Below are 15,963 nucleotides of genomic sequence, written 5' to 3' on the forward strand. Positions count from 1 at the left end.
TGAGATATTGATTCCTTATTTTATGAATGTGTGAGGCAACTAGGAAGGCTTTACTGCGTTATCTCTTTTAACACTCAGGGACAACCTGTAGGTTTTTTTGTTGTTTTATTTATTTATTTATTTATTTATTTATTTTTGAGATGGAGTCTCGCTCTGTTGCCCAGGCTGGAGTGCAGTGGCGCAATCTTGGCTCACTGCAAGCTCCGCCTCCCAGGTTCACGCCATTCTCCTGCCTCAGTCTCCCGAATAGCTGGGACTACAGGCGCCCACCACCACGCCTGGCTAATTTTTTGTATTTTTTAATAGAGACAGAGTTTCACTGTGGTCTCGATCTCCCGACCTCGTGATCCGCCCGCCTTGGCCTCCCAAAGTGCTGGGATTACAAGTGTGAGCCACCGTGCCCGGCCATTATTATTTTTTTTTTTAACTACAGGGAAAACCTAATAAAAAAGATTGGCCAGGCACAGTGGCTCATGCTTGTAATCTCAGCACTTTGGGAGGCCGAAGCAGGTGGATCACTTGAGGTCAGGAGTCCCAGATTAGCCTGGCCAACATGGTAAAACCCCGTCTCTATTAAAAATAAAAAATTAGCTGGGCGTGGTGGTGCATGCCTGTAATCTCAGCTACTTGGAGCTTGAGGCTGGAGAATCGCTTGAACCTGGGAGGTGGAGGTTGCAGTGAGCTGAGACTGCACCACTGCACTCCAGCCTGGGTGACAGAGACTCCATCTCAAAAAAAAAAAAATTGTCTCATGCCACACAGCTAATAAATGGCAGTGCTTAATTAATTCCCAAGGCTGTTTACCACCAAAGACTATATGACCCCTCAATGCAGCCCCCACTTAACTAATGCAGTTAAGAACTGCCAACACTAGGTGTCATTATAGGGTATTGACTCTCAAAGATTTTTGACCATGACCCACAGTTATATATTGTGTCACATATACATACATTCCTACATCCACATGACAGAAACAACAGTCTCACAGTTCTTGTATTGACTGTGAGACAATAAAAGATGACTCTGTCATTTTCTAATTTTTAATGCTGGCTGTAACTCACTAAATTGTTATAATGACCCATTGGTATTATACCTGTATTTGAAAGCCCTGTTCTAGTCAAACAAATTTACAAGAAAAAAACAGCCCCATCAAAAAGTGGGCAAAGGATATGAACAGCCACTTCTCAAAAGAAGACATTTATGCAGCCAACAGACATATGAAAAAATGCTCATCATCACTGGCCATCAGAGAAATGCAAATCAAAACCACAATGAGATACCATCTCACACCAGTTAGAATGGTGATCATTAAAAAGTCAGGAAACAACAGGTGCTGGAGAGGATGTGGAGAAATAGGAACACTTTTACACTGTTGGTGGGACTGTAAACTAGTTCAACCATTGTGGAAGTCAGTGTGGCGATTCCTCAGGGATCTTGAATTAGAAATACCATTTGACCCAGCAATCCCATTACTGGGTATATACCCAAAGGATTATAAAGCATGCTGCTGTAAAGACACATGTACATGTATGTTTATTGTGGCACTATTCACAATAGCAAAGACTTGGAACCAAGCCAAATGTCCATCAATGATAGACTGGATTAAGAAAATGTGGCACATATACACCATGGAATACTATGCAGCCATAAAAAATGAGTTCATGTCCTTTGTAGGGACATGGATGAAGCTGGAAACCATCATTCTCAGCAAACTATCACAAGGACAAAAAACCAAACGCTGCATGTTCTTTCTCATAGGTGGGAATTGAACAATAAGAACACACGGACACAGGAAGGGGAACATTACACACCAGGTCCTGTTGTGGGGTGGGGGGAGGGGGGAGGGATAGCATTAGAGATATATCTAATGTTAAATGACGAGTTATAGTGGGTGCAGCACACCAACATGTCACATGTATACATATGTAACTAACCTGCACATTGTGCACATGTACCTTAAAACTTAGAGTATAATAAAATAAAAATAAAGCAACTTTTAAAATCCTCTTAAAAAAAAAAAGCCCTGTTCTAAATGTCCTCTTTAGACATCTTACAGTCTGCCATCAATTACAAAAAGTGCATTTGTTGAATGTTACTGACAGTCACATGGATCAATTATCACAAGTCATCTTAATAAGGTATTCCAAATTTGGTTTTGTTTTCTCACTTCTAGTTCTTGAGTACACTAATGGGATCTTTATCTTCAGAAAAGCTACTAATATAAAACACAATGCCTTATCACTAACAAATCAAATTACATGTAATCTAAGCAGGTGTATGTGAGCAGGAAAAAACACATTAGAGCCACCTGAATCTAGATATGATCTATGATTTTGAGAGCATTCAGTTTTGTTCTCAAGATTAGTGACATAATCTTTACTATATATTGTTATTTTTAAGGTATGTGCAGTTTTGTAATAGCAATACAATGCAGGTATGTATACTTCATTGTAAATAACCATTCTGGCCAAAAAAAAAGGCTTTCAATGACTTTAGACAAGTAAATGATTCTTGGTACAAAATCATACTTTTTTGGTATTTATGGAAAAAAAAAGGAAGGTGTTTTAACTCTGAGCACCCAATCCCTAGTGCTCCATTCAAGTATTTAAGATGTGTCTAATAGGGTTGAGTCTTGTTGTGAACAGCTAGCTAGTGAAATACTGACATGGGAGGGCAAGTTTTATGAGCATTACTAAATTGAACACAAATTATCTGTTGCAGAGACAACAAAGAGCTATAGATAAAAAGTACAGCAAAATTATTTCACTAAATTAATATTTTATTCAGTGTCAAAGCATCTTAACTGAGTCGTATAAGTAATTTTGTCTGTAATTTTAGAAGTAACACTTGTAGAAAATATCAGTTTTATTATCAGTTGTGCTACTAGAAATAATATTGAAGGAGTTAATTCTGAATTTATTCATTTATGCAGTTATTTATATCCACTTAGGTACAAAACTTTTGTAAGAAAGATAACACTTTTATTGCATTATAATTTCATATTTTACAGGAGTCATAATGCAAACTTCTTATAAGCATAAATATATACATGATGCTACCAAATGGCAATGTAACCACTAAGAGATTTAAAAACATAAAACTAGAATTTAACAAGCAAAATACTTAATATGGCTTTTAATGGAAAATAACGGTTTAGAAATGATTTGTTATTGCCCCATTCTAGTCATTCGCCATCAAAATTATGATCTCCATTTAAAATGGTACATGTTATCTAAGCCAAAGTTATACACATTTTGTAGCATGTATGCAGTATGATTTGTGGACTTCCTTAAATATACATACATATATACATATATACAGATATACAGTACACAGTTCTGTTAATACCCCTGAACATCTTGATTAAAACTATTACAATTTTTCTATTATAAAACTACTTGAAAAGTTGGCATAACTTCCTGGTATTGAAGTTCAATCCTACAGAATTAAAAAAAAAAAGCAACAAAATGTTGGTTATAAATACATTCTTTACAAAAAAAATTGAATAGTGGTCCCGCACTCATAATTTATATTACAGTGAAAACATTTTATCAATTTAAAGGTATTTATATCTTGTTGTCCTTGGTTTCTGTGTGAAATAGAGGAAGTTAATATTGTAGGCAGGCCTATTTGTTAGGTTTTTCTAGGTGTTCATTTTTGTGTAAGTTCCAATTCTCTTCTTTTGAGTTGTTGTTGATTTCTATTTGCCTTGTATTACTGCTGCTGCTGCTTCTTTTGGTGTTCTGGGAACACTGGGTGACTTTACTTCTAGGAACAGGAAGAAAAGATTTAACTCTTGAAACACCCAACTCAGTCTTTGATTTACTGTTGCTGCATTCAGTAGTTTGATGGCTGCTGAGAGGACTAACCTCCTGTAAGAGACGAGAAACCACACAAGTTTATCACATTTGCCATCGTTACCAGCTTCTGTTCTGAGCCCTACCCCTGCCTCCTCTTTGAGCAAATGCAAAGGAGTTTCTCTCTCCAACTCTAGGTTCCTGTGAAAAATCAAAAGAAAATGGAGAGGAGAAGCTGAGTAATTAATTTCCTATAGACTTACTGCATGATTTTCAGTAGTCCCTGTCTGGTGTTACAAAATTCCTAAGTACAGGAGTCAGTGAATCAAGTGCTAAGGTGTCGATCTCCTTACCAACAGAAACTTCACAAAATTACAGGCATGAGGAAATCACCAAATTGGAATAGTCCAATTTGTGGGTAGCTCTACAAACTACGTCACCTTGGGTAAGTCACCTAACTCTTCTGCTTTCTACTTTCAAGTCTTAAAAGTGAACTATTACTCAATAATCAGGGGGCATGTAGGAGAAAACATAAGAGAAACATTCCTTCCCTAGCAGAGCCTACATTCATCTATGATTAGGTCGCTCAAGATCTTCCATACTTGGAAAGCTGCGTGTTATCAATTCTCTAGTGTTCAGAACTCCTATGATTACCTGCTCAGTGATCTGAAAGCTGGATAGGTAAGATGATTTGCCCACAGTGAACGGAGTGGTGAAGCTGGGACAAGACCTCAGGTCTCCCAACTTTCACCCGAGGTGTTTTCCCTACATTGCATTAAATTCTGCAAACTAACAAACATGACATGACTCCTACTAAGTGAGCTACTCTGAATGCCTCTGAAGGAGTTGACCTTGATAACTTCTCCTCTTCAAAAGTAATAATGCAGCCAACAGCCATATAACCATTAAAAGATTTAAAACAAAACTAAAATTTAACAGGAAAAATCTGGCTTCACCTGGCAGTTGCATTCTCCTGGGTATCTTACATGACATTGGAATCACCTGGGGGAGCTTTAACAGTCATTGGTTGGGCCCCATTACCAGAGATTCATATTTAATAGTTCTGGGGTATGGCCTGGACATTAGGATTTTAAAAAATCTTGCGGCCAAAGTTAAGAACTCCTAGCTTAACTTCTCAATATCCTTTTTCTCCATTGAGCAATTAAATCAGGGGTCCCCAACCCACAGGCTGTGGACCAGTCCATGGCCTCTTAAGAACTGGGCAGCACAGCAGGAGGTGAGCGGGGGCGAGCCAGCATTACCACCTGAGCTCTGCCTCCTGTCAGATCAGCAGCAGTAGATTCTCATAGTAGTACAAACCCTCTTGTGAATTGTGCAAGTGAGGGGTCTAGGTTGCCCAGTCCTTGTGAGAATCTAATGCCTGACAATCTGAGTTGGAATAGTTTCATCTGGAAACCATACCTTCTACCCACGTCCGTGGAAACATTGTCTTCCACGAAACCAGTTTCCGGTGCCAAAACTGCTGGGGACTGCTGTCCTAAATGGTAGCATTTTTCTTAGCCCTCTATAAGTCACAGATTGCTAATCTTTCCCTTCAGAGTATTTCAATCTCTAAGTATTTCCCAAAGTTCTTTCTTTAGCCCTCATTTATCTCCTGCATTTCCACCCCACTAATTCACCTATATGTCTAGCCACACTTCAAATTCTTTCTAAAACTGTATTTATTGCATTTCCTCAATACTACTCATTTCTACAGCCTTTCTGCTTGGCTCATTACTGGTTAATGCTGCTCTCCCAGTGAATTTAGCAGGAAATCCTCAGTTATCTTTAGCAGCTGCCTTTCTCTCTTCTCACCAACCTAATCCAATGTTACCCACAAAATGGGCAGAGAATTATGGCTTTGCTGGTGCAAATAGGAAGGTAAAGGATAAGTCCTCACTAACTGCATAGAACAGGTCCCAAACTTTAAAGCATGTCACTAAAGTTCTTTTAAAGTTTGGCTCCAATCCCCTTTAAATCCTATTTTTCCTTTACTTTCCTGTTAAAGTCCTAATTCTTTAATGTCCATTAAACTACCCCTAAATCACCAAAGTGAAATCTCTTGGTGTCAAGATTTTCAGACTCAGCTAATCTTAAGTAGAACAGCAATGTAACTCTAATATATACTTGGCTAGAGGTTTGGGAAAATATAAAAACACTGAAACAACAAATATGTAGTGGAGAATAAAGAGGGGACAAATCTGGGGTCCAGGCCACCTGCATTTACAGGGAAAGGAAAGAGAAGTCTAGACTGCAAGAAGCTAGCTTAGAAAGGCAAGAGCTTCCTGACAAAACAAAACAACAGATGGGCTTGGTTTTAACTACGTCCAAGGAAGCCTGGAAAAAGGCTGAGCTACATCTGGTGAGGGGACACATCCTAGTCCATCCTTGTCACCTCCATGTGTAGTTGATGGTATGTTAAGGGTGAATCTGCTTAGTATGTTCTTTTGTTTTGTAAAGATGCTTATGCTGTCAAGTTACCAGGAAGAAAACGAGAAGTTACAATTGCTTGCCATGAGTTGGATGGTGATAGAGTCACAACTGTAAAAACAGTGCAGGTACCATGATCCAATCTCATTTTTCCTGACAAGAAATTACTGTTAAGTCTGCAAAATGGGACTTAGTCATGGGCCTACTAAGGCCAATTACAACTTGTAATTTGGTCTAAAACACCAGCAAATTCAACACATACATAGTGTTCAGAAAACATGAAATATGGCATTATAATAAGGATAACAGCTAGTTGCTATACAGAATCCGGTGGTGAGGGGAGTTGTTTAATTTTGCTATTGTCAAACCCACAGAATTAATGCCATGGCCCAGAGGAAGGAAAGGAGACATACACTGTGTTCTAGTTTGTTTCTGTACCTGCAACATGATGGTGAGGGGAGTGTACCTTCATGGTCTGAGGAAGGAAATGTCCACATGAAATAAAGTACTGAGAAGTACCCAGAACAACTAAAAAAATGTAGTTTGGTCAGTCCCTGGAAGTGTGAGGCTAGAATGGAAGGGGGTAGGATGAGAACATGGAGAATCACTTGGGCTTAGTGTGAGCCACAGCAATTCAAGGCCAGGAGTGCAAGAATAGAGCAAGTGACCGATGCACAGCGTCCTGCCTGAAAAGTGCTCCTGACACCCTGGAAGTCAAGCCTAGGGGGCAGCGGAGTTTAGGAGCAGGAGAGTTACAGGTGTTTAATGCTTCCTGGGCTAAAACCCCCAAATTCTCTGTATTAAATGTATAACGTTTACTATCCATGTTGCTGTGCATGTTAAACTAATTCGTTTAGAAAGGCACTGACCTAAAGTAAGTTTTATTTAGCCTTAAAGAATTGGTAAATCAGAGCAATTCATCCAATACACAGCATCTACTAGAAGCTAAGAAGATATTGTAATTCCTCTAGATGGGAAAGTTGGGGGCAGGAGGAAAAGAACATGTAGGGAAGGTGGCACTGGGGATGAGTCTTTAAAGAGGCACAGGACTGTGACAGGTGAAGAGAGAAGGTTCTATGGGGAAGGAGTACACAGGGGAGTAGTAAATTACATGTAAAAAAGGAACATGTAAAAAGCTACATGAAGGCATCTCAATAATCCCTCTAAAGATATATTGGGAAAGAAAGAAATGGGTGGAAAATGAAGATGACAGATCAGGGCTATGTTTTAGAGCAGTGGGTCTCAACCTTGGCTGCATGTAAGAACCACCAGGGAGCTTTAAAAAACCCATTGTCCAGGCCCTGGAGGTGGGAAAAAAAAAAAAAAAACAAACAACCTCAAGTGGATTTCATCATATAACCAGATGTGAACTTGTCCTTTCAGAGGATTAGTTTGGATTTACATAAAAGGAAAACATTAGCATTTGTTCTTCCTGTTGATTTAAATATGTATATTTGTTTTTAATTTAGAAGGCCGGCTAAATGCCACCTGATTAGTAAACCCAATTATGCTCCCTTACTGTTAGAGCAGTGAGGAGCTATATTGTTGCAAATAATAAAGATAACTTATTCATTTTTGTTTTCCAACAGATAATGATTGTCGCAGGGCCCCTCTCCAATGGAGGCATTGCCAGCCTTCTGGCCGTGAAGGAGAAAGTGATTTCAACTAACCCAGGGAGCTCTTACCTCTAAATGGAGATATTTCCTGATAACAGAAGAAACTGGGCAACTAACCCAGAAATACCAGCTGCGTAGGAGAAGAGAAAAGGCATCAGCCAGTCAAGGTTTCAGAAGGCTGCCAACAGTAAGTACCACTTTGCCCTCTGCTGGCAGTTTCTGAGGAAAACATCTTCTAGCTCTTGGGGAAGAGTCCCTCCAAGTAAGTGTCTTCAGCCGGCAAAGGGAGAGAAGACTAGGAGGCAGCGGTCCTAATCCCCACATCAAATTGCACACTTAAAGAGCCCAGATAGTATAAAAGGACTCGTTTTAAAAAATATCTTTTAAACAAAGCTGCCCAGAACTTTGACTTTCAGTACTACTTTTATTTGTGGACAGTACCTTATTGTAGCAACTCAATACGGTCACTTGACAGAGAAGTAGGGGTATGACAATGTTTCTTCATTAGACATTTAAGGAGCAGCCATTCTCTATTTTTACACAAGAAAGTGATTTGGCCTTATGGGGAAGGCAGCTCACTGTTCCTCTTGCTAAGATCCTCCTGGCCCTTTCCACTGTCCATGTTCCACAAGGAATCCTAAATTCTTGGGTCCTAGAGACTGGTGTCCAGTCAAGCACAGCTCAGGGCAAGCCATGAATATAGGGGGAGTGAGTTGAGGCTTTAAAGATGGCAAAGGGATGGGCCCTAGACTGTTTTCCAACCAGAACGCTCAGTGCTGACTCCAGGTCACCTCCTTACGTCATCCTCCAAATTTTGCTGGGCTTCTAAATTGTTCCCAATTGAACAAAAAAAGGCAGATATTATGATAGAGTGAGCTTGAAAGCCATGCTTTTCTTCACAGGGCATCATGTTAAATATTTTGTATTAGAGCCCCCAGGCGTGTAAATTCCCACTCCCATACCTGCTCTCCCAATGCATGCAGCTCACATAGTTCCACATCTAATAGCCAGGATCTAAACCTAATGAAGCAGTGAGGGAGCAGGGCTGTGGGGCCCAGTGCTGCTAGGTGATGAGATAAGGCTTAATAACTTAATAGTCTCACTATGCTTACTTTATAATCCTGCTCTCCGCACCCCACCCTCCCACCCACACACAGGTCTTTGTAAGCCACCTTGGGAGTAGATGAGAACAAGATGTGAATGGCAATCAATCAATATGGTTTGGTGAACAAACCATATATTACAAAGTGCTTCTGTGAAGTCTGCATCCTCACAACATGGGTGAGACATTTCTTATTGTTTCTGCTCACCCAGGAATACCATGCTGTGCCCGCTCTTGCCATTTATTAACCAACTGATAATGGTGCAGTGCTGTAGTCATGGAAGACATTTCAAAAGGTTAAGGAAGTCTACTGGAATCCTGGTTCTTCTAGTTGCCATTCAGACTTGTTTTTAAAGTCTCATTGAAATGTATGTTATGGAAAGTCAGGATGAAATAAAATTGAGTTTTTTTTGCAATGTATAAGACCTTTATGTTATCACTCAGTGCTTTGCTATAATTAACTCTAACTTTCTAAAATGCAGGAAATCTTAGATGACAGTTTTGTTACCATAGTACCCCCCTCATCCACAATTTTGTTTTCTGTGGTTTCAGTTACCTGTGATCTGGAAATATACAATTCATAAATTTGCAGGCCATTCTAAGTAGCATGATGAAATCTTGCACCATCCTACTCTGTTCTGCCCAGGATGTGAATCAACTTGTCCATTCTGTCTACATTACCCACCCACTGGCCACTTAGTAACGCTCTAGGTTATCGGATTGAAGGAATATAGTATATATAAACTTTGGTACTATCTTAGATTTCAGGCATCACCTGAGGATAAGGCAGAATTACTGTATTTCTAGTTTTGTCATATACAAATGAAAAAAAAAAATGGAGATCTCGAATCAAACAGAAGGGAAAAAAGTAATGCTTTTCTATGTCATTTTTTTCCCCGAAATATTCTATAAGCACTCTTTCTAAAAACTATGAACACTTTTACCTTTATCCTATTTCTCAGTTCTTAGCTTTGGTTTAAAAAAATAACTCTGTGATTCATACTGAAAGATAATTTGTGAAGTCAATTCCATAGCAATCATCCTTTGTTCACTTTGGCGAGAAAGGGACACTTACCTTTTGTGACACTGGCATTCTCAGATTATTAATAGTTGCTGAAAGTACACGGTTGTTTCCAGAACTATCAAACATCCTTATATCATCCCTGGAATCAGCAATCTGGAAAATACAGAATTTGCCCAGTCATGTCTCCACAGTCACATTGTACATACTCAAGGCACAGCTAAATGGTGGAGAAATCACAGCAGAAGTGTCACTCTTCCTTCCCTGCCCCTCAAGTCCTGAACTGTTCACATGAAAGACTTCAAGTCTTTATGTAAAACTGACAGCAAATGCATAAGAAACATCCTCTAAGGAAAAAGAATCCATTTAAAAAGTCAAAAGAAGACCAGAAGAACTCTCTAGGGAAAAAAAGTCACTTTGCAAGTAAAGAAAGGATATAACATTTGCAAGATTTTAATCATTACCTTACTTTTCCAGTGGATATATATTTCGTTTCCAACAAAGTTAAATAAGAGTGAATTCTACTTTGTCGTAGATATTATGATGACTCAAATAACAGAGTTTAGAGTCTCAGGAAGCTGAAAGTTATAACCACTCAAAAGGCATCTATCAAGGCAGCTCGGTGAAACCTGCTGCAGATACCAGAGTGCCAAAACAGGTTGAACTTGATGCTGTCCGTGTTTTCTTTGAGATTTCAGGTCACTGGTTTCCATATTTGGTCTCAAATTTCACAGCTTAAAGATTATGATGATATACATTATATAAGCTAATTCTTTTTCTCATTTGCAAAGAAAGTTGCTGCTTGGTCTATAACGTAAGTCGGCTGTGATGCTTGTTATAATTTTCTTACTGACAGATGACTGATATGCCAAAGTTAGAAATGTGGAAAGGAAAAAGATCTGAGGAAACTCAAATTTAGGCTCATATAAAAAGCTGCCCAGGCTGGGTGCAGTGGCTCACGCTTGTAATCCCAGCATTTTGGGAGACTGAGGCGGGCAGATCACCTGAGGTCAGGAGTTCAAGACCAGCCTGGCCAACATGGTGAAACCCCATCTCTACTAAAAAATCTAAAAATTAGCCAGGCATGGTAGAGGGCACTAGTAATCCCAGCTACTTGGAAGGCTGAGGCAGGGAGAACTGCTTGAACCCGGGAAGCGGAGCTTGCAGTGAGCCAAGATCCTGCCACTGAACTCCAGCCTGGGCGACAAGAGCAAAACTCCGTCTCCAAAAAAAGAAGAAAAAAACTGCCCAAATGAATTGATGTGACTTATACTAATGCAATTAACATACAATTTTAACTTCAGGTCTCAGAGGAGTTTGGAAAAGCAGGCTTCACAAAGTAACGCTCCTTTATTGTATAAATGATATTTCGGAAGAAACGGCCTTTCTAAGCAAGGTGAGGGATGGTTTGATTTGGAGCATTAACCATGTTATTCAATAAGGAATTTCTTTTAGGGAATTGTCCCCCAAAAGTCTCCCAGCTGTTGAGTAGAGCCATTCAATGCTCCCCATTTGTACTGCTCACCTTGCTGATATCAGACTCAGACTTGCTGGAGCACATGCTCTGAAGTTCCTTGACAAGATCTGCTTCGTCATCCGAACCCAGAGAGAGTCTCTGATCCAAATTCAACGTCAGTGATAGATCATTCTCTAAAGACCTAACGCAAAGTTCAGAAAAACATTTTTCAAAGTGAGAACAATTCCCAATTTGGAAATCTAGACACTGTACCTTTTTTGGGATTTGGTGTGGGGTAGGGAAAATGTTTTTAATATCATTTAAAGTATTTCATAAATGTCATTTAATGCAAGAAATTTCCAAAGGATTTTGATAACTCCTACTCAAAATTCTTGAGAGGATAACATTTTGTTTCACAAAGAACTTCACTTTGATGTACAATATTCCAGGCTCCCTACTCTTGCCGTTTCTTCTGCCTCCCAGGCCAGATAGGATGCTAAACACTGTAGCATAGGGGACACTGTGATAAAATGGGGCAAACACGAATTTCAAACTTGGCTCTATTGCTAGCTAGCAATATGACCATGCACCAGGTTTTCTTAACACCTCAGTTCCTGGGTTCCCTTTTCTGTAAATAACCCTTATGTGTACATCTAGGGTTGCTGGAAAAATGATAGAGGCTGTTGCAGGTCATGGATCTAGCTGTGGTCCTGGCAGAAAATAGCGTGCCATGCAGTTTCCTTCATCTCCCTTCTCTCTCTTCACCCTCCTCTCTTCTGTAATGCTACAAACCAGCAGACATGATCCTAAATGTTACCTGCCAAGTGACAGGGCACACAATTTATTGGGCTACCATGGGGACTTATTTACAAACTGCCTAAACATTTCTATTCTATAATTGTCCAAATCATCCTTTATATCTCGATATTTGTAAGCTGAAATAGTCTATTTCTTAGGAACAGTATAAGAAATTATCACTGTAAATTTATAGCACTTAAAAATCACGCCTGTAATCCCAGTACTTTGGGAGGCCTAGGCAGATGGATCACAAGGTCAGGAGTTCGTGACCAGCCAGGCCAAGATGGTGAAACCCCGTCTCTACTAAAAATACAAAAATTAGCCAGGCACGGTGGCAGGCACCTGTAATCCCAGCCACACGAGAGGCTGAGGCAGGAGAATCGCTTGAACCTGGAGGCGGAGGTTGCAGTGAACCGAGATCACGCCACTGCACTCTAGCCTGGGCAAGAGAGCAAGACTCTGTCTCCAAAAAAAAAAAGTCACACTGTTTCTGTAAATCTGTGGAAAAGTCATCTAATGACTGTCTAAAAGTTCACAAATGCATAAACAGAATTTGATCAAATGAAACCTATATTTCTAACCTTATTCAACAAATTATAAGCAAAATAGCCTTTATATTGCATTATATTAATCTTAAGGAACAGTTTAGAGGTTATCCAAAGACGCCATTAGATTTCAGTTTAATATCAGCATTTGAATGACATATATCACTTTTTTTAAAACCATATTAACATAATATTCAAATAATTGAGAACATGGAACATTTAAAATAGTAATTGAAGTTACTTGATTTATCTTTGTTTGCTATGAGTTAAATTTGAAAGGGGAACTTACTTTTGTTTTGACAGAGAAGCATTCCTGTTACAATTCAGCTGTGATATAGTCTTATTTTTCATACCTGTTAAAAAGAACCATTTTCAATAGTTCATTATCCCTGTGCCTCTTGAATTCTGTATTTAAAAGAAACAGACTGTGGACTTTGCAGTACTTTCATACTGTTCTTGGATTAGTATCCCGGATTTGAGGAGATTTTCCCCAGGACAGAGGCTCTGGGCATAGCCTCCTGCAGAGGCATTGTGGGAAAGTCAAGGAATAGCCAACTCCCTCGAGTACATTTTGATGGAACTTGGTACAACTAACACTACCTGAAGCTCAAGTCAAGAATCCTGAATTTCGCTTTTACGGATGGCCGTTCTTCTCTTTAGTCAAGTCCCTAGTTCCTTAGGCCCTTGTTCTCAAAGGACCAAAAGAAGATTTTACTATCTGCCTTTTGATGATGGTAATCACCCTTTCTCTACCTTTGTGTGCATTCTAACACTAGTATGTAATCAAGTATAGTTTTTGATATGTGGCATTAGCCATGCACTTGTAGAAATTTAACTTTTAACAGCTTTTGCATTATACAGAAAAGAAAATATGAACAGGGTACAAAAAGTCATAGAATTTAAAAAATGCTGAAAATCATATAAATGTTTTTTAAACTGCAGATTATGACATAGTTAAAAAAAAGAAGAGAAAATAGCCTGTATTGCTTGCTGGAGGTATACTGATGCATATCAGTTATATATACACACAAATGCAGAGGCTTGTGTGTACAGCGATCATGGTGTAAAATGTATTTCTCAGTATGGGTTATGGTTAAAGTTTGAGAAACACTCTTATAAACCATTTTAGACTCAATGTTATGAATGCATTAAAAGTTATTTTTGAGTGAATTCTAAAAATACTACTGTTGTCAACACAAATTTAAAGAATATTTTTGAAAAGTAAATACATCCTCATTAAAAGCAGATCAAAGAAAATCACTGTCGAGTTTCTTTAGTCATACTTCTGTCATTATTGTCCAAAGCACTGACTAGTGGCTTCTACTAATTACTACATAGCGCACAGCCTTGGGCTCTGCCCTAAAGGCCTAGGATCTGACATCATTGGCCTTTCTGTTTTAGGTCAGGAAAGAAATGGGCTGTCTCTTTATCAAATTTGATGAGCTTCCATAGTGATCTGCATGCAAAGGGATTCCTGTGTGTGTGTGTGTGTTTTTTTTTTTTTTTAACAAAAACCAAAGTCACCCCAACCATTGTAATAATCACATATACAGTGTAATTATTGGAAAAATTTACCATTATAAAAATAACGAGAGCCATGCTAGTCATGGTTTCCAACCCAACTACTGACTCATGAATTATATACTTTGTAAAGTTAACTTTTAGAAATTTCCTTGTTGAAGTCAGTGTAAATTCTTGTAGCATAGTTTTAGTCTGTCCAAGAAGTTCATGCTTCAAAGAATATAACATTTGATATCAAATAGTTCTAAAACTAAAATTATTAAAAATACAAATAATTTTGTCTATTCATCTTTTTTTACATTTAGCATAATATAGTTTTCTGATCCAGACTCTTCCATAATACTGCTTTCAATTCATATTCATTTTGTTGATTCTGTTTGTCTACTCTAAAGCATATACCAACAATTAAGTTAGCTCAAAAAGTTGGTCTTAAACTTTATAGAGATTCTAATAGACTTAGAAATGACACAGTGAAGAGCCTCAATTGGTGTCCAGTTATCTGAGTATCCATAGATCATTGCATGTCTACAAGATTAGGGTGTCATGGACTACAGAAAATAGCACTAGACTTGCAAGAAACAATTACAGAACCGCATATTTCCAGGAGAGGTGATTTGGAGCAGGTGCCCAAGGGTTTCTGAACCTCAGTTTTGTTCTCTGTAAATGGAGATCATTATCATTGTCTTAGAGCTTTCTTGCATACTGAAAGGACTAAGAGCAAATGAAAGGTATAATCCTTGCTACAGAAAGTCATCTGGGGGTCTATACTAAATTGGTGGGCTGGAGTCTAGTGATTCTTACTCCCTAAATCAAACACTCTGACAACTTTGGGAAGTAATAACAAGCTCTTAGGATCAAAACACTATCTTATTATCAATATAAAATACTGATCTTTTTAAAAGTATAAGAAAATTCATTTTATTCAGTAAATTTTCATTCAGTCACTTAAAAAGGGGTCACAATATGCTATCATGCACTTAGGGTAATTGGGGAACCCTAGCATATATTGATAGGATTAAAAAAACATTAAATTCTTATCAAAATTAACAAAATACAAGCTTAAAAATGAAAATATACTCATAACTAAAAGCAACTTTATGTTTTTTAAAACGTAGGATTTTAAGTACCTCATTTAGAAACCCCACTGCTATAAAGCTGGCATAAAATTTCACAAAACAAATACTTTGAGAGGGGAGGTAAATGAATGACATAATCTGAAGTCCACAGTGCACATGAGGTGGAAATTTCTTTTCATTTTTATTCCAATTTGGATTTGTTTTGGGAAGGACATTTATAATTTACATAATAGCTGATTATCCTATTATCAATGCCAAAAGGAATAGGTCTAACACCAGAAGATACACACGTGTTACATCTTCTTTGTTAGAATGAAAGCTTACATATTTTTCACTTGATGTCCCATCATATGAAATCTGTCCAATTTATTAGAATATAAACTCGATGAAGGCAGGATTTTTTTTTTTTTTTTTTTTTGAGACAAGAGTCTCGCTCTGTCACCTGGCCTGGAGTGCGGTGGCGTGATCTCGGCTCACTGCAACCTCTGTCTCTCAGGTTCAAGCAATTCTCATGCCTCAGCCTCCTGAGTAGCTGGGATTACAAGCATGTGCCACCACGCCCAGCTAATTTTTGTATTTTTAGTAGAGACAGGGTTTCGCC

General features: G+C 38.5%; 1 protein-coding gene across 4 annotated transcripts in view; it reads right to left on the bottom strand.

Annotated features, from left to right (window-relative positions):
- Nucleotides 1-2,761: 2,761 nt before the first annotated feature.
- The window catches only part of CTTNBP2 (cortactin binding protein 2), a 162,755-nt gene continuing 149,553 nt past the window's right edge, over nt 2,762-15,963 (bottom strand). For 2 of the 4 annotated variants that reach the window (XM_032761549.2, XM_058426194.1), the window contains 4 exons: nt 13,055-13,118; nt 11,492-11,624; nt 10,021-10,122; nt 2,795-3,872 (listed from right to left, as the gene is read on the bottom strand). In XM_032761549.2, the coding sequence (XP_032617440.1) occupies nt 3,627-3,872; nt 10,021-10,122; nt 11,492-11,624; nt 13,055-13,118 (545 nt within the window). In that variant the 3' untranslated portion in view covers nt 2,795-3,626. Of the gene's footprint in view, nt 3,873-10,020; nt 10,123-11,491; nt 11,625-13,054; nt 13,119-15,963 lie in introns of all 4 variants that reach the window. The other 2 variants (XM_032761548.2, XM_032761550.1) reach the window with 2 other exon arrangements.

This window comes from Hylobates moloch, unplaced genomic scaffold (genome assembly GCF_009828535.3).
Source record: "Hylobates moloch isolate HMO894 unplaced genomic scaffold, HMol_V3 SCAFFOLD_1, whole genome shotgun sequence".
NCBI lineage: Eukaryota > Metazoa > Chordata > Mammalia > Primates > Hylobatidae > Hylobates > Hylobates moloch.